The sequence below is a fragment of the Sus scrofa genome, chromosome 6 (assembly GCF_000003025.6).
Source record: "Sus scrofa isolate TJ Tabasco breed Duroc chromosome 6, Sscrofa11.1, whole genome shotgun sequence".
Classification (NCBI taxonomy): Eukaryota; Metazoa; Chordata; class Mammalia; order Artiodactyla; family Suidae; genus Sus; species Sus scrofa.
Genome location: NC_010448.4, coordinates 78,427,968 through 78,447,038, shown reverse-complemented (window position 1 = coordinate 78,447,038; position 19,071 = coordinate 78,427,968). Strand labels below are relative to the sequence as shown.

The 19,071-nt window shown below is 52.7% G+C and overlaps 1 protein-coding gene and 1 long non-coding RNA gene across 2 annotated transcripts; one reads left to right on the top strand and one right to left on the bottom strand.

The window, feature by feature from the left end:
- On the top strand, positions 477–13,871 carry PLA2G2C (phospholipase A2 group IIC). Its single transcript, XM_021095474.1, is given in 5 exon segments — positions 477–1,295; positions 1,297–1,358; positions 3,378–3,394; positions 3,430–3,510; positions 12,515–13,871. Coding segments are annotated over 5 exon segments (561 nt in total). The 5' UTR covers positions 477–1,082; the 3' UTR covers positions 12,703–13,871.
- Positions 10,027–17,255, bottom strand: LOC102158352. The gene is made up of 3 exons (XR_002344932.1): positions 17,135–17,255; positions 13,897–13,989; positions 10,027–10,345 (listed from the first exon to the last, which is right to left on the bottom strand). It is a non-coding gene; the product is annotated as an uncharacterized LOC102158352 (long non-coding RNA).

The following is a 19,071-nucleotide window of genomic DNA, read 5'->3' as shown; positions in this document are numbered from 1 at the left end:
GTAGTCCCACCTCTCCCCAGGGGCTGCTTGGGCAGCAGAGACCACCCCCACCCCCACTTCAGCCTTCTCTATGGTGCTTTGTGACCACGAGGCATCCAAAATCACAGTACAAGATGGGAAGCCTCCTGGGAAATTTTTCCCAATCCCCCATCTTTGGTATTCTTCTGCAAATTCATATTTTATTGTAAAATTAATATATGCTTATAATTAAAAAGTAAAACAACTAAGTGCAGAGTCACGAGATAAAGCCCCATCTTATCCTTCCCAAACCCTAATCTTTTTCCTACACCATGATATAACCACTCTTTAAGAATTTGATATACATTCTTCCAGATCTTTACACACCTATATGTCAATCATTCCAATAGACGGAGTTCCCTTGTGGTGCAGTAGGTTAAGGATCCAGTGTTGTCACTGCAGTGACTTGGGTCTCTGCTGTGGTGCAGGTTCAGTTCCTGGCCTGGGAACGTCCACATGCTGTGGGCAGGAACAAAAAAAAATTCCAGTAGAAAAGTCATACATGTGCATTGTAAAAATATATATATCAGACAGCATAAAGTATTTAAAATAAATGTTGCCTGTTTTTTTTCCCTCCACCTACTTCCTCAATGTCATTGCCTAGTGATATTGCTATTAAAAGTAGTATGTTTTCAAGATATCATTTAGTTATTATCTCCCTGTCAGTGGGCATGTGGGTAGTTTCCAATTTTTTGATATCACAAATAATGCTGCAGCAAACATCTGTGTGTGTGTTTCTCTTCACTTACCTAAGCATTACTTGCCATTAAAATAAAAGAGTGGATAGAGGGCAACCTTTTCTACCTCAGAAGTAATTTTTTCTCCTGTGAGATTGTAAATGCCCAATACATTTGCAGGGACTGGCATTTCTGGCTTTGAACGCTTCTCATTCCTGTTTCACATCAGACCTTCCTGGAATGGTGGTTTTTTACCTTGAGGGGAAGACTGGAGTTGACAGTATTGTCCTGAATATCCTGGAAGCTGGGTTCTCATCCTGGGCCGGCAAGAAGCTAGCCGTGTGAAGTGGCAGCTCTGAACCGGTCTTCTCCCGCATTAAAGGGGCTATGCCCAGGCACTCATTCAGGGGTCTCCTCGTTCCGAATGCTCAGCGCTCTGGTGCGGAGACCAGAAGCAGCATCGTTCTCATCGTGCCTTCTCTTCTTCCCCTTATTTTCTCCTTGGCAGTGCTGGCCCCCACCCAGAGCAGCTTCTGGCAGTTTCAAAGGATGGTCAAACACATCACAGGGTGGAGTGCCCTCTTCTCATATTACGGAATGATATGGATATGGCTGCTACTGTGGGCTTGGGGGCAAAGGGACCCCTGTGGATGACACTGACAGGTGACTGCCACGGCTCCCAGCCTCCTGACCTTTGACTTGTGTTGAAATCCAGGCTTGGAGAGAGAGGGGGTGTTAGGACTTGCATTGCAAAGACCCGAAACCAATTCTGGTGAGCCTGAGCACCAGAAAGAAACGGATGGGAGAGAGAGGAGGCCTGGAGCAACTGGGGCTGCCTAGGGCCACGTTCCTCAGGCCCCGCCTGTGGTTGACTGCTCTGCAGGCACCATCTGGAAATGCTTCGTAATGTTTGAACAGGGAGCCCTGCGTTTTCGTGTGGCACCAGGCTTTGCAGAGCATGTGGTCAGCCCTGCTCAGAGCTCTAGAAAGGTTTTTGGTTCTCATCCCTCATGGCAAACACAGCCTTCTTCTCTCAGCCCCCCAAGGTCTTAGGATTACAGGTGCGGCACGACTGACCCGCTGTCACCCAGTTCTAATTCCGTATTCCAGGAGAGAGAATCTGAGTGGCCCGGTTTGGAAGCATTGTCCATCTGCATGAGGACACATGGCACAAACTCGGCTGCCAGGGCGTCCGTCTAAGGATGGGGGTGGGGGAGTGTGAGTGCCCAGAAAAAGTGGAGATTGGTATAATCGGGGAGGGAACGGGGACGTAGGAAACAGGATGCTTTGTGTGTCTGTTTTATTTGAAGAAACAAGAAGCAAGATGTTCTTGGCCACTCTCGCCGTAGTCTGGATAAACACGCCCCCACCGCGGGGCCTGAGTATCACCCCCAGAGCTTGACTCCTCTGGGTTGCGCTTACGAGACCACAGAATATTCCAGCTGGAAGGACCCCGGGGCCCTGGAAGGGACCTGACGATGATGAGATGCCTGTCATGTGCTGAGCCCTGGGATTGTTTCATCCTCCAAGGCCAAGGCCATGCCATCATCCCCATACGGCAATGAGGGGGAGGACCCACTAAACAAACAGACAGAGCCCAAAGCCACACAGCCCCTGCGTGACAGGGTCAGCATTTGAACCAGGACTTGCTTGTTTTATTTATTTATTTATTTTTTATCTTTTTGCCTTTTCTAGGGCCACATCCATGGCATGTGGAAGTTCCCAGGCTAGGGGTCTAATTGGAGCTGTAGCCGCCAGCCTACGCCAGAGCCGCAGCAATGCGGGATCCGAGCCGCCTCTGCAACCTACACCACAGCTCACGGCAACGCCAGATCGTTAACCCACTGAGCAAGGGCAGGGACCGAACCCGCAACCTCATGGTTCCTAGCTGGATTCGTTAACCACTGAGCCACGATGGGAACTCCTAGGACTTGCTTTTTCAAAGTCCAGGCCCTTTGACGCTCTGTGCCTCTCCTCCCAAGTCCTAAGGCTGATGAGAATTTCAACACTATGTGCCAGAGATGACAAGTGGCCAAGAGCCCACATGCGGATGGGGATGGGGTTGGTGAGCGAGGAAGACTGGGCGTCCAGCCCAGGGCACTGGCCAGAGGCCGCTCCTTTTTATATCTTAGATTCCGGTCCCCGGTCTGTGTGTTCCTGACACTCCAACTTGGTTGAGAAAGTGGGCCAAGGCGGTCCCCCAGCTGTTTGCTCTCCTGCCATGTGTCCTCCCCTCCCCCCAGCCTCCTGGCCACCTCTGAGCATCGAGAGAGCAAGGACAGAAGGGTCACGTGTGATGTGCTGACCCTTGTCCCCTCAGAGCCTCTCCCAGGGTAGGGCACAGAGTCAGGGCTCAGTCGAAAGCCCTTACATGAATGACTGAGTCCCCGGGACCCAGATGTGTCCTGACTGTCATTTACCAGCCCTTTGATTTGGGGAAATTCACCTCAGCGTGTCATCTCCTCCTCTGTAAAATGGGGACAAGGAATAAAATGGGGACAACGATTGCACATCACAGGGTTACTGCGAGGCGCTCAGGAGATAGCAGTGGGTACAGAAGGGGCTTTTTACGATTCTTCATCTTATCAGGCATTTCCCTGCCTGCCTTCTGCACCTTCTCACCCTGGGGAGGAGGCCAGGGGGTCCGTTCCAGCTGCTTCCCCGGGGCCACACTCAGGAAAGCCCCTCACCTCCCTCCGTCTGGCCCCCAGGTGCTGCCTGGCCCATGACTGCTGCTATGAGAGGCTGAAACAGCTCGGCTGCCAGCCCGTGTTGAACGGCTACCAATTCCACATAGTCAGCCGGACCGTGGTCTGTGAGTTGCCTTCTCTGTAAAGAATGTCTTTGAACCTGGGTCTGCCTTCCCTCCTTCCTTCCGTATTAATTTATGGCTGCATCCACAGCATATGGAAGTTCTCTAGGGATTGTATCCAAGCTGCAGCTGCAGAAACACCTGCACCTGGCTGGGAATCGAACCCGTGCCCCTGCTGCAGTCAAATTCTTAACCCACTGTACCACAGTGGGAACTCCTGAAGCTGGGCTTTTCTTTGAGATCAGCTTTGTGGGCCCAGAGAACTTTGGGGAAATGAGATTTTTCCCAAGTGCTTTGGGATGCAGAGTGGCTATTCCCAGAATCAGATTTTCTTGGGGGTCCCGGCTCTGTCCCTGCCTGGTCTTCCCTGCTCGCTGTGGTGCCTCCAGCAGCCTCTGGAGTGCGGGGTGCGGGGCACAGAGCACAGCACCTGGCCAGGATATTGCACATACTCAATCAATAGTTGTTGACTCGAGATAACATTGAGTTTTGCAGCTTCGCTTGGCAGCTGTTGCTGTTGAGAACATTCTTCCTGATGTCTGCCGTGTGCTAACAAAGCAGCTTGGCTGTCTTTCAGTTTATCAAATATTTGGGCAGGGTAACTGCATGCCAAGCACTGGGAGAGGTGCTGTGGGGGACACCGAAGTAAACAGGAGGGGACGGGGGAAGGGAACCCACGTGTCATCGAGGCCATTCAAGGAGAGAGGCAAAGGACAGGGGGTGGCAAGGACTAGTGTCCAGCAGATGGAGAGCTCCCGGTATCCCAGAGCACGTTCTGGGGCTGCTGGGGTCAGGGGGGTGCACAGGGCGAGTTTGGTCTAAAGTGCAAATTCGTTTACAGGTGCTGGACCACTGCCTTCTCCGGAAGGACATTAATTAATTCAGCAGGGCTGGGGGTTTGAATGCTGCTTGGAGCGTGTGACTTACCTTCTGCTTGGCCCTGTGGAGTTACACCACCCATTATGCTCCCTTTGTGTTTTACTCACAGTGCTCAGTGTGTCCTGGAGACCACCTGTGTCCTCCCAGGTCAGGGGACCTCCTCCCTCCCACTCATCTCCCAGCGCCCCAACCCAGGGCTCTGGCTCCAGACACTCCCAGAGTTAGGATGAAGCAGGTTCCGTGGTTCCAGGGTGAGCGCTGAAACGGGGTGGGCCAATGGCTCGGACCCCTGCAGACGGGGTTGTGGGGGGGAGGCTTTAGCAGGGTCTGCTAAAGGGAACCCCCTTTGCCCATGTGCTGGAGCTCCCTGGGCGTGACCACCCTCAGGCCCAACGCAAGGTGTCTTTTCTGTGAGGCCCCCAAAGCCACATCCAGGAGCTAGGAAGGGGTCAAGGTCTAGAGGAGGAGCAGGAGAGAGGCACCGGAGGAGGTTGTCCCCAGAGTGTTGTTTGCTTGGGCACATGATGCCTTCCGACCGCCTCCTCCCATCCTGGTTGGCCCGACCTGGTGGGGGGCAGGGGGCGAGCCTGGCTGCTGGTTGGTGGGGGAAGGGCATGCAGAAAAGAGCCCCCTGACTCTTCACAGCCCAGGCTCCCTGTTTCGCTTTTGCTTGGTTTCTTCTCACCTCTTTTTATCTTGATCTCAGTATCTGTCATGTCAAGAGTAGCCTTAAAATGATTGAAACGGCATGACTTTTAGAGAAAATATACTGAAAGAGCTTTCTCCTTTGATGCCCCACAAAGTCCAGGGACCGAGGAAAGGGGCAAATGGTACCAAAGGAGACAAGTGGAATTTCAGTAGGTACAAAGGACCTTCCTGCTCTGTGGTCCCAGGCCCAGACCCATCCTTCTTCCACTGCTCCTGTGGGCAAGCCTTATTCCTGGGGCATCTGGTCTGGGCACTTTGCCCCTGGAGAACCTTCCTTATCAGCCCTCTTCCACCTCCCACATGGGGACCAGAGCCACAGCCTAGGCGGGACCCCAGGAGTTGGAGGAGAGTGACCTGGGGGCAGAGGCTGGAACCCCAGGAGCTGGCGCAGGAAGTGTCCTTTGCTTGGCACATCATGCTGGGTGGTGGAGGTGTGGGCAGGGACTGGGAGCTGGACTGGAAAATCTGTGACCTGGGCCGTGCTTTGGGCAGATGCTGTCCCCTTGCCAAGCCAAGCAGCAGTGGCACCTGAAGCTTGACCAAGGCCACCAAGTCCAGCACCTTGCTTAGGGAGTTGGCTTCCCCATCCTCACCAGGCCACCAGTGTCCCCCTCCTCAGCTGACCCAGCCAGTGAGTGCCAGGCTGACCCTCTGTCATCCCCACCCCCACTCTGCCAAGCCCCCGTCTCCAGGAACAGGGCTGGAAGCTGGATGACCCGGTGTCTAATCCTGCATCTGCTGCTGATATGTGCTGAGACCCCCATGAGCCTATACACATCCATCTGCTTGCCTAGTACCAACTGAGCACCCACTGGGTACCCATCCAGGGCCAGCGCTGTGCCAGGACCAGGGACACAGCACAAAGCAGCCCCAGGCCCTGCTGTCCTGGCGTTCCCCAGAGCTGGAGGAGCCCTTGGACATCATCCAAGCCATCCCCTCACTATAGCAATGGGGAGACTGAGGCCCAGGGAGGGGAAGGGTTTGATCCAAGTAATAGGCAAGATGAAAGCCCATGTGTCTCAAGACTTCCCAGTGCTCTGGAACACTCTGCTGGCTGGAGTTGTCTGGGCCTCAGTTTCTTCATTCATCAAATAGGTGCAGTAAAAACTGAGTTCCTTAGCATCTGACAGCTGCTTTACACTTGGCACCTTTGCAGTGGGCACTCTTCTTCCCATTATCGAGAAGGACCCTGAGGCTCAGAGGGGTTAACTGAAAAGGCCAAGATCACACAGCCAGGGAAAGAAGAGCTGGGTTTCAGACTCAGGTCATCTGACCCCAGCCAGAGCTCCCGCCTCACACCACCCTCCCCCGTGGCATGGGGCTGCCAGGAGGGCCATGGGGATGTGCTTGACTGAGGGGCCACACGGTGTGATTATCTATAGCTTCCATGTCAGAATGTTCAGCCCTGGCCCCCAGGGCAAAGAAAAGCAGAAGGAGCTTGCCCCTCTGTCATGCCCCAGATCTTTCTGTTCTATGCTCCTTGCGAAGAGGCCCAGAGAGAGCTCATGCTTTGGAGTCAGGCATAGCTGGGCCTGGATCCCAGCTTCCCTTTTGTTTTTTAGCTGGATAATTGCACAACCACCCTGGGCCGTAGTCTCCTCATCTGTAAAATGGAGACACTTACCAGCACTTCATAAGATCATCCTGGGGATTGACTCAAGTAACCCAACTCAGAGGTCTGACCCAGAGCAGGTGCTTTGTTAATGCCATTCCTTCTAGAAGTTGAGATTGCTTGGAAGCATCGCCTCTGCATTCGCTTCCCCTTGAGCTAATGTCATGAACCCTTTAGAGGATCAAAGCTCCCCTGCCCTAGTTTTACTGCAGTTCAAAGAGCTGCCTTGCAAGGGTTAACTACCTCCCCAGCCTTCAGTTCTGGAATCCTGCACCCAAGCCTGGTCCCAGGTTGCCTAGCAACCAGCAGCTGCTCTGGGATGCAGTTGGTGTGAGCAGAGAAGGAAAAGCAGAAAAACAAGTTGGTTTGTCCCCGCTTCTAAATGTCACTGCGAGATCAGTGCACAGGAAGGCCTGGAACCCAAGCCCTGGGGCCGATTTGCCGAGTGGCGAAGGCTGCCCTCGGGCAACCAGGGAGGTGGTTACCCCTCTTCCATAAGTACCTGGCATCTGCAAGGGACTTTAAGATCCACTAGTGGTGTTGACCCCTCCACCCACAAATGCGTGCAGGGAGGAGCCTGGCAGGAGGGCAGCAGAGCCTGGGTTCCAGCCACAGGCACCGCTCTCACGTCCATCACTGAGCCTGTGACTTCTGCCTCTGCCAGAGGGTGAGGGTGAACAAGGTAACCCCTGGAATTTGTAGCTTGCAAAGATCTCTCTCCTTTGCCACTGAGTTTATTCCTGACAACAACACTTCTGCTCGCTGACACGTCACCCTTTTCCTCTCCCAGCATCTGTCTCTACCTGACAACACCTCGTTTACTTCGCTGTTATCTTGGGCATCGACTCTTCCCTCAACTAGAATGCGAGTTCCTGATAGGAACTTGTGAGAAGGGAAGAGGTGGCTAATAAAATATTCAGAAAGAAGGGCACTCAGGTAGTGACAAGTGCTCTACGCATCTAAAATAAGGCAAGGACCTAAAGGGTGGGGTGGCAGCGAGAAGGGAGGATGGCTACTTTATGTGGCCAGGGAAGGCCTCTCTAAGGAAACGGCCATTAGCCATCGCTGTAGAGGCAGGAGGGAGGGGAGCAGAGACTGGACATTGCACCAGAAATGAGTTTGATGGGGCCTGGTGGTGGGGTAAGGGCCCCCCTTCAATTGCAGGTTAAAGCAGGAAGTGATAGATCGATCGCTCTGGCCCCTGAACAGAGAAGTTGGGGAGCCAGGGAAGAAAGAGGGGGAGCCATGAGTGGGGTGTTCCGGTCACGCTAGGGAGAAGCTACCATTGCGTGGATTGGTGGGGGTGGGGGGAAGTGTCAGACAGCTGGCTGGGTCTAGGAGGTAAGTTGATGGGACCTGCCGATGAATGAGATGTGGGCTTTGAGGGAAAGGGAGGCTGAGGCTGGCATTTATGGTCTAAGCAGCCATGGATAAGGGTGCCTCTAGGCGCCTGTGCAGAGTGGGCAGAGCAGACTCTGAAGACACAGCAAGAGCCCAGCCTGAGTCATGTTGGGCTTGGGATGCATATCTGACAACCAAGGGGGAGTCAGGTGAACACAAGCAGACGGACTTCTAGAGCTTAAGGGAGCCGTCTGGGCTGGGGTGGGAACTGGAGAGCCCTTGGTGCTCAGACGGTATTTAGAACCCTGAGATTAAATGAGAGCCCCCAAGGAGAGGGTTTAGAGACCAGGACAGAAGCGGGGGAGGGGGTGCAGGCGGCTGGAGGCCTGGAGGGTGGTCTGGGTTGGCCCAGGCAGGGACAGAGACCTGGTTTGTTCCCTTAGGGGAAGGCTATTTCATGGAATGAGAAAGAATAGCCTGAAGCTGTCAATTCCACTCTCCGGGTCTCAGTTTCCCCATCACCAAACTAGAGGGTGCAGGATCTGATTTGGGGCTGATTTTTACACGAGGACTTCCAATCATGGCGTTTCTCTGGCCAGGGCTGCCTCTTTTTCCACCTCCGGCTGATTCTACCATGGCTGAGGGACGTCCACTACCACCGACCACTGCTCCAGATCTCCTGAAGCCCTGGGGCCTGGGCAGGTGCTTAGATGTAAAATAAACATCGGGAGAGAATTATACTCCACACTTTGGAAGGGACGAGAAGACAAAGTGAGAAAGGGAGGAGTGAAAGGAAGAAGGAGGTTTGATGATGTGAGAGGAAGAAGGAACTGATGGAGGAGGAGGAGAGAGGAACAGAGAGATAAACAGAGAGAGAGGAGGACCAGAAAGAGGAGAGGGTGAGAAGGTCCCACTTCCGGTCTCCAGAGAGGCAGCCTGAGGCGCCAGGCCCTTTGGGAGGAAAGTGAGGTTGGGTGGGCCCATACCCTGCCCCTAGGTAGCTGTGGGCACTACCCCCCACCGCCCCCACCACCCCCAAGAGCACTGGCCCCTGCAGACCATGGCTGCCCCGGGAGGAAAGGAAGGGGCCTGCTGGGCACAGCATAGGTGAGAGACCTGGAACAGGTGGGACAGGGGCTCTCAGAGCGTCCCTGGGGGAGCTAGGGCCTGATGGTCTTATTTTACTTTGCTTTTTAGGGCCACAACCGAGGCATATGGAGGTTCCCAGGCTAGGGGGCGAATCAGAGCCTCAGCTGCTGGCCTACATGACAGCCACAGCAACGTGGGATCCAAGCCGAATCTGGGACCTACCCTATAGATCATGGCAACGCTGGATACATAACCCAATGAAGGGGGCCAGGGATCGAACCCATGACCTCGGGAAACTAGTCAGGTTCATTACCACTGAGCCCGATGGGAACTCCCTCATGGGTCTTTTTTTTTTCTTCTTTTTTTGGATGTTTTATTTTTATTATTTATTTATTTAAGATGGGTCTTTTTTAAACATAATTTTATTGGATTATAGTTGACTTACAATGTTGTATTAGTTTTAGTTGTACAGCAAGGTGAATCAGTATGTAAATATATCCATTCTTTTTTCCCATATAGATTATTAAAAAGTATTGTGTAGATTTTCCATTAGGTTCTCATTAATCATCTATTTAATTTAATTTATTTTATTTATTTTTGCTTTATATGACCACACCCACAACATATGGAAGTTCACAGGCTAGGGGTCTGAATGGGAGCTGCAGCTGCCGGCCTACGCCACAGCCACAGCAACACCAGATCCAAGCCACATCTGCAAACTACACTGCAGCTCACAGCAATGCCAGATCCTTAACCCACCGAGCGAGGCCAGGGATTGAACCTGCGTCCTCATGGATGCTAGTCAGGTTCATTACCACCGAGCCACGGCGGGAACTCCAATCATCTGTTTTATACAGTAGTTGAGTATATGTTATTCCCATGCTCCCAATTCTTCCCTCCCCCCAGACAGTTTCACCTATGGTGCCCATAAGAACTTATTTATAAAACAGAAACGATCTCATGGATTTCAGAGCTAATCTTTTGATAACCACGGCTGATAGGTCTTGAAGAATTTTCACTGACAGAGGAGAGGGAGGGCAAAGGTGACCCAGGTGCCAGGAACAGTGGGAGGTGCAGGCACCATCCCTGGCACATTTCCTGAGAGTGAGTGGAGAGGTACAGCTGAGGCGTAGGGTGGGTGTCAACGCGTCTTGAGAAATCCAGGCTCCAGCGAGATGTGGGAGGACAGCTTCCTGCAGGCATTGCGGACTTCAGAGAGGGAGAGAGGCAAACAAACAGACTGTAGGCAGCACGGGTCCAACTTAAAAGGGCCCTTCTTTTTCCATCATGTGAAGCTAAGGGTGCATGGTCATAACAATAAGCATTTATGTGCCAGACACATCCTGACCACTCCATCTGAAACAATGAAATCCTTACAACAATCCTGTGAAGTAGACATCATCATTTATTTTTGACAGTATTGATTTTTTAAAATTGAAGTTAGGGTTGATTTACAATGTTGTGTTAGTCGAAACTAACACAACATTGATCACCATTTTATAAGAGATGCTGAAGCTAACTTGCCCAAGGTCAACACACTAGGGAGTCTGGCTCCCTCGCTTGTTCACCCCCAACCCTCAAAAGACATTCCCCCCCCCCACCACCACCACACACACAGGTACTATAGCTCTGACTGCTAAATAAAAAGATCCCCATCTAGTGGTCACTTAGCCACAGTGCAGACACTCAGTCCCGAAGGCCCATGGAGCCTTCATGCATTTATTCAATGATGGTTTGTTGAGCACATACTATGTGCCAGCATCTATTCTGCATGCTGGAATACTGGGAGGGACAAGACAGACAAATTTCCAGCCTTACAGAGCTCATGCTTTGTCGATGAGAGACAGAAACAAGCAAGTAAACAAACATGAGAAAAGCTGTGAAAAGTTCAATGACTCAAACAAACAGGGATATGAGAGAGAGAGAGTGGCTGAAGACAGCTTTAGCTCAGGTGGTCAGAGAGAGCCTCTCTAAAGATTTAAATTTGGCCAAGACCCAAGGGTGAGATGGATTCAGACACTTGAAGATCATGGAAAGAAGAGTTTTAGACAAAGAAAATAGCAAAAGCAAAAGCCCTGCGACAAGACTGAGCAAGAGAAGTCCCACGAGGATTCAGGTCCGATCCATGGCCTTTCTTAGTGGGTTAAGGATCTGGTATTGTTGCAAGCTGTGGTGCAGTTCACAGATGTGGTGTTGCTATGGTGGTGGTGTAGACCGGCAGCTGCACCTCTGATTAGACCCCTGGGCTGGAAACCCATATGCTGCAGATGTAGCCGTAAAAAGAAAAGAAGAAAAAAAGACTGAGCAAGACATGTGACATAACGAGTCCAGCATTCCTGGAGCAAAGTGAAGGTAAGAGAGTGGAGGACTGAGAGGATGGAGAGGCTGCCCTGCTTTGGAGCCCATGGCAAGGATTTGGGGTGTCTTCCCCACATAGTGGGAAACCACAGCAGGGCTTTCAGCAGGATTGTGAACCTGGTCAATTTGCCTTTAAAAAGGGCCATGTCTATTTCCTTTCATTAGGGAGGAAAAGCTGGTGATGACAGGATTGGGGTCATGGCCAGGAAGATGGAGAAAAGAGGTCAGACCATGAATGATTTTAAACATAGAGACATCAGTGGAGCTTTGGGTGGACAGAATGTGAAGGGCAAAGGAGGGGAGGAATCAAGATTGGCTGCTAGTTTTCTGGGAGGAGCCAAAGAGTGTGGGTGAAGGACTGGCTTGGCTGCTGGAGGGAGCACTTAGATCAAGAGCCTCCTTTGGGAAGACGCCTGCGATGCTCAAGTGAGATGCCAGGTGAGCTGTTGGAAATGGGAGATGAGATCTGAGAAAATGGGTCCCATGTCCTTGGCCTGTCTACTGTCCAAGGGCACTGACCCGGGGCCCCTCTGTGCAGCCCCTTCTCTCGTTTCCTTGCAGGCATCTCCTCCCGGCACGTCCAGGTGTGGTAGGGAAGGCTTTGGGGACAAAGGAAAAGGACTCCTTTCCTTTCTGTTTCCTTTATCTTCTGTTTCTCTCTCTCTCTATTTTTAGGGCCATACCTGAGGCATATGGAAGTTCCCGGGCCAGAGGTCAAATTGGAGCTGCAGCTGAGGCCTATGCCAGAGCCACCACCACACTGGACCTGAGCTGCATCTGCAACCTAAGCCACAGTTTGTGGCAATATCGCATCCTTAACCCACTGAGCAAGGCCGGGGATCAAACCTGCATCCTCGCAGAGACTACATCAGGTCCTTAACCTGCTGAGCCACAGCAGGAGCTCCTCCTTTCTGTTTTCAACCCTTGACCCCTTGCAGCACACTCCCCATTCTCCCCAACCTTAGATCCAAACCCTGGGGATGGCTGGAAGCGCCCCCATGACCCTCTGTCTCTCTGCAGGTGAATGTGCCCTTAGTCCTGGTGCTAGCTGCCTCTGTGGGTGGAGGGCCTGTGAGTGTGACAAGCAGTATGCCTACTGCTTCAAAGAGAACCTGCCCACCTACGAGAAAAACTTCAAGCACTTCTCTGGCCGGGCCTGTTGTGGCAGGCACAAGCTCCAATGCCAGGAACGCCAAGGGGTCCCTTAACCCTTGGACTGGCTGAGTCACTCCTTTGTCACTTGGCATCAGAGGGCTGGAGACCAACAGTGGAAAAGATAAAATCCTGACCTTTGATGGAGGGAGACAGACCATAAATATACACATAAATAGATGATACATTCCAAAAGCAGTAAGCAATAAAACGTGGGGACAGAGTGGCAGTTTGTCCCTTATCCCTATCCCAGGAAGCTTTCAGAAGAGGCAAGGCCCAAGGACCTGCCTGAAACCCTCCCTCCACCCCCACTTCAAAATTAGGATGCAGGTGGACTTTGGAACCAGGCCCACAACCCTGATCCAGCCAGAGTCAAGCAGAGATCCTGGAAAAGAAGGTATTGGCCACCCTCCAAGGACCAGAGAGACACACTTGGACTCTGTGCTTCTCATTTGCTTGAGGTCTGCCTTCTGAAAACCCTGAGGTAGGAAAAAAAAAAAATCAGTGCCATTTTCACCCGTTAGGAGACAGCATGAGAACATTGGCACTCATGGCTGCCACCTGGATGTCCTGGCCCAGAAGATGTCAAAGAAATGGAGAAAGAGGGCATGGGAGAGGGAAGCGGAGGTATCCAAGATTTATATCCGCATTTAGAAGCCTTTGGTTATAAGACGTAAATTCTAAGAAATATTAAAGTGATCTAATCCGCGTGGAGTCTGGTGGTTCTGATGCCCAACGCATAAGGTAAATCGCGAAAAATGGCCACCATTATTCTTCCTTCTTCGTATCCTCACCTCTCACAATGTAAGGCTCAGCTTTTCCCAAGAGAATAGAAATCTGTTTCCCCACCCCTGTGAACTCTGAACCAGGCTTGTCCCTTACCGTGGTCAATGAAGAGATGGTTCATCAGCTCCCAAGCCTAACCCTCAGGGCGCCCAGTGCTCATCCTCTCTCTCAATATACCCATCACTGCCATGGAAAAAGCCTGGCTCAGCCTGCCTGAGGACGGAGCCCCAGGGATCGGGGTGACAGCCCAGCTGTTTGGCTGAGACCTTAGACCTGTGACAGCACTTGACAAGGATCAGCAAAGCCAGCTCAGGGCTGAGCACAGATAGGAGAGAACCTGCTGAGACCAGAACAACTGCCCAGCTGAGCCCCAGCTAAACCAGCTCTTTGCAGAAGTGCAAGCTCAATAAAGGCTGTTTTATGTCACTAAGTGGCGGTGTGGTTCGTCACATGCTATAACTCACTGATGGACTTGGTCTTTATTCTCCAAGGCTGTCAGCACTGAGCCACACGTGGAGGCCATGGGAACAGCATGGACGTGGTCTTGCCCACATATCCTGGGAAGAATATCGAGAATCACAGCAGCTTTTAGAAGTTCAAGTTCAGACACTTAAAGTCTGGATTGAGTGATGCTGTCACTTGGTGTGAAGACAGAAAGAGAAGCCAGAGGCAGGTGGTCAGCAGGGGGTCTGGGAACCAGTGCTCAGGGGCTCTGCCTGGCTCAGCTGGCAGGTCACACGATGAACAGGTCAATTCTTCCCACCTGCCCTACGTGCGTATTAATTACAACCACAGCAGGGAGCTGGGGACCCTGCCCCTGGGGGTTCCTTCTGCCTGGAAGGCATGTCCTGCATGCCTCACCCTCTATCTCCTGCTTTGCTGGAATCTCAACTTCCTAATAAAGCTTAGGCTGACCACCCCGTCTAATACTGCCCACCCTCCTGGCCTTCCCCATCTCCTCAGTCGTCTTCTCTCCTCTGCCTCCTGATGCAGTGTACACTCACGTATGTACTCTCCATTGTCTGCCTCCCCCACTGGAGATGAGCTCCTAAAGGCAAGGATCCGTGCCCTCTTTTATCACTGATGTCTCTGCGGAACATCGTGAGGTCAAGACAGAATGTGGAATGTGAAGGGGTTGCCTTAGCTCAGAGTGGGGAGCATGGAGTGTGGGGGTGGATTTTAGAGTGAGTGAGAGTGACGAGGAGGGCAGGGCCTGGTCAAGGGCAGCCCGTGGCTGCTCTGAGAAATCTGGGCTTGATCCTGGAAGCGGAGGGAGGTCCAGTGTTCTGAGCCATCACCATTTTTCACCTGGGAGAACTCGGGCCACTCGGTGTCCTCCAGAGCAAAATGGGATGCCTAAGACCAGAGTGCATGCTAACTAAGGTGCCAGGGCTGCATGGCGATCATGGGGACACCCACGGTGGTGTTCATTGCTTTCCCACTTGGCACTGTTGTAGGAGTACCAACAGGAGCCAGCGCCCTGCCTCACAGGAGACAGACTTGGAGTGGAGATGCATTTTTACCATGGCTGTCTGTCTGCAGAACTTCCTCGGCCCCATTTCCTGTTGTCTGGATGCACCCTCCATCAATGGCAGGCTTTGGGCTCAGGATCCCCCTGGGGTAATCTGGCCACTGCTTTGGGGTGACTATGTACATGTCACCTACCCCCACTCCCTGGGTGTCTGTGAAGCTGTGAATGGCATGGAGATGAGCAGATGTGGGGAGCGGGCATAAGGCAGCATGGGCATGGCTGTGGGCCTGGAGTGAGGCAGCCAGATGAGGGGTGGCAGGTTGGGAGTGGGGGGGCATCAGGTGACTGGGTTCCTGGGTCAGTGAGTACAGGGGCTGGCTCTTGGCTCCTGGGAGGGGCCAGACGTGACTGAGCTCATCAGGAAGTGGAATCACGTCCAGTGGGAGAACAGAGAGCTGGGGGAAGGGGTCCTGAGTGGAGAGAGGGGGGATCTGGAAGTGCCCTCCAAGTCTTGCTTGCTGGACAGAGCAGCCTCCAGGTACCGAGGCTCACTGTGTCTGGGCACAGGGCATGTGCTGTTCAATCCCCAATTTACTGAGGTTCAAGGCCACATGGCTAACACATGGCAGAGCAGGGACCTGAGCCCAAGCTGACTCTCCTTGCCCTAAGGTTTCCCTCTGCAGGCTCGGGGCAGAAGGAGTCCAGTGCTGGGGAGGCTTGGGGGAGGGGGCATTGAGGAAGCTGTTGCAGGGGTTTAAATATTTGCCCTGGGGGGAGGCCTAGGTTCTGGTCCTGGCCAAGCCACTAAATCCTTGTGTGGTTTCATTCATTCATCATTCATTCATTCACCCACTGTACAAATACCCAGTGTGCCCGAGGCTGGGCTGGGCACTGGGGGTTCAGTCGGGGAGGAGAGCACCCCCTGCCGCCTAAAGTTCACGGCCGAGCTAGAGACAGACTGGTAAGCAGGTGACAACAGGACAGCGAGGAATAGGGAGTCCAGATGGAGGCACGCCTGGGGGGCCCCATCCAGACCTGCTGGTCTGTGGAGGCTTCCAGACCTGAAGGTTAGGCGGGAGGCAGTCCAGGAAGGCAGAGCGGAGGGAGAGCGCCCTGGGCCCTGAATGGCCTGAGCAAAAGCCAAGAGGGAGGCTGGTGTTGGGGAGGGCAGCGGCAGGGAGGAGAGTGAGCCGGGTAGAGCCGGAGGGGGCTGGAAGGCAGCCGGGAGGCTGGAGAGAAGGAAGGTGGAGTGAGGACCACCTCACACATACCCCTCCACTTGGGCCCCAGGTTCCTCATCATGATGAAAAGCCAGGGAGTTCCTGTTGTGGCTCAGTGGAAATGAACCTGACTAGCATTCATGAGGATGCAGGTTCGATCCCTGGCCTTACTCAGTGGATTAAGGATCCGGCGTTGCCATGAGCTGTGGTGTAGGCTGACAGCTGCAGCTCTCATTCGACCTCTAGCCTGGGAAACTCCATGTGCCACGGGTACGGCACCCCCCCCCAAAAAAAGAAAAAAAACCCAAAACGGTGCTTGTATACTCTGACCCTTCCTGAGACTCTCCCCCCCCCTTTTTTTTTTTTGCTTTTTAGAGCCACACCTGCGGCATATGGAAGTTCCCAGGTTAAGGGCCAAATCAGAGCTACAGCTGCCAGCCAGCCACAGCAGTGGGATCTGAGCCGTATCTTCAACCCACACCAAAGCTCATGGCAATGCCAGATCCCCAACCCACTGAGTGAGGCCAGGGATTGAACCCACAACCTCATGGATACTAGTCGGATTAATTTCCAGCACACACAACAGGAACTCCCTCAGGCTCTTTCTCCCCCATTCTCTTGTTGCTCATCAGCAGGATCACAGGAATTATTCACACCCATTTCATAAATGAGAAGAGAGAGGGTCTTTGAGGGCAGGTGGGGCTGGAGTGGGAACCCATGTCTTTTGGTTCTAAATCTCTTGTTTCCCGCCCCATTTCTCAAAGTGAGGGGGCTGATGCGATGCTCTCTGAGGCTAAGGCTCTGGAGTTGGGGTTCAAACCTGGCTTCTGTTGCATGACCTTGAGTAACTTACTGGGCTTGTCTGGGCGTCAGTTTCCTCCTTTTACAAACAAAGCTATTGATAGCCCCACCTTGTAGGGTTGCTAGGAGGTTAACTGAGACGGCACACACAGAGCTCTGAGCCCAATGCTTGGCACAGGGTCAGTGCTTAATAAATTTTTCTCTACTCACCGAGTCCTGACATCCTGAGATCCTGAACCGCCAGCCCAGGCAGCAGGGCGTCCAGCCGGTTTGTCTCTGGCAGGACCTCGTGTCCTCCCGTGACTTTATACTGAGCACCCCTGCCTCCTGATGCCCCAGCCTACTTGTTGTCATAGTTAGTGGCATCGGCTACGTGTTAGAAGACACAGCTGGGGAAGCTGGCAGCAGCGTTGCCATGCCAACCTCTGGGGAGGACAGGGCAGCCTCCGTGCATTCACAGGGGGCCCTGAGCGGGTGGAGTGCTCACTCCCAGGCCCAGCTGAGACCAGGGCCCAGCAGGCCCTAGGTGTCTGGCTGTGGGGTTGGGGCACTAAGGTGGCCCCCTCCCCTTCTCCTTCTGCCTCTCCCAACATCCATGTGCAGACAGCCAGATTTTCTCGCTAAACCACAGCTTTGCTCTGCCAGGTTTCCATTTAAGGGCGAATGTCGCAGACCCTACACATCCATCCACATTGCCTTCCCTTCCACCTATTGCTGTTTTCTGATCTGGCCCCGAGGACGTCTGCCCAACCTGTAGCCAAGGGGGCCCCAGCCTCCAGCAATGATGGTCCATTGCCTACACCAGGCGCGGTGCTGGGGCCTTCTCTTCTGTGCCTCCTGGAGTCCTCGGACCCCACCATGTGTTCCTCATTATTACCCACATTTTACAGAGGGGGTGATGGAGATGGAAGGGGTGAGGCCACTCACCCAAGGCCACGTGACCCGCGAGCGGCAGAACCAGGGTTGCACCCAGTCTGCTCTGTTGGAGAGGCAGCATAGATGGCAGTGATAAGGTGGAGGTGACAAGGATGGTTTCCTAGTGCTCTCCTGGGCATTGCTAGCCTGAGACACAGTCTCTGACGTGGGCTCAGATCCAGGGGGCAGGTGTGTGGAGCAAAGCATGAGTAGCGACCTCTCATGATCACTAGGTGTCGCCCAAGTTCTTAAAAGGGTGGGCAGCCACTAGAAGGGTCTGACGAATGGGGGCGGGGGTGGGGGGAGGGGAGGGAGGTGTGATTCTCCAAGAATGAAAGACTGACTTAGGTCTGGGCAGAGGTGGTGCTGTAGAAAACCAGGACTGGGCAGAGGTTAAAGCGATAGATTTTATTCAAGAACTATTGCAATGGGGTGGGGGGAGACAGTATAGAACTGGGTTCAATTCTTAATAGAACAAAGAAACGTTGGGATTGAAGGAGCAGGGGGGAGCTGGGGTCAGTGGATGGAAAATTGCCAAGAGGGTAGGGTCTTCTTGCTAAACTGAACAGGATTCTTGTTGATGGAGGCATGCCCTGGTGATCAACGATCACCTGGGGCTGGTGGGGGGTGAGAAATTTAATCAGATTTTGCAGGCAAGTGAATATTCTCACTAAACTGAGCTCGCTAAATCTAGATGATGCACAGGTAAACCTAGAAGCCCAAAGGTTAAGGTGGACTTGAGAAAAGGTCTCAGAGGCGCCTGACTAATGTCTGGTGGAGAAGAGTTTTTGCCAGTCTCCACTCTTGTTCAAGGAAAGAAGAAGACTTCTTTCCTCTGAACAATATGAATTGTTTCTTGTTTGGTCATTTTTTTGTTCATTAGTGACCAGTAGAACCATCTGCCAAGACATGGTGGTAAAGTGTATTTTCTGGATGGTGTGAACCCGCAGGCATTTAAATCAGGGGGATGTCTATGGAAAAAAGAAAAACAGAGATTAACGACAGGAGCAACTAAACCCAGTTCCTGAGTCCAGAGGGCAGCCAGTTGAGATTTCTAGATGTGGAGCTTGAAGCATCATTAGATGGATAGCAGTGGCAATCCAGCAGTCTTCTGGTTTGGAGTCTGCATCGTCTTCAGTGATGGCACTGATATGTCGGTGTCACAGTCAATGTTTGTTACTTGGAGACAGCATGGAAGCATCCAGCTTCAGCTCAGAGAGCTTCAAGAGGTA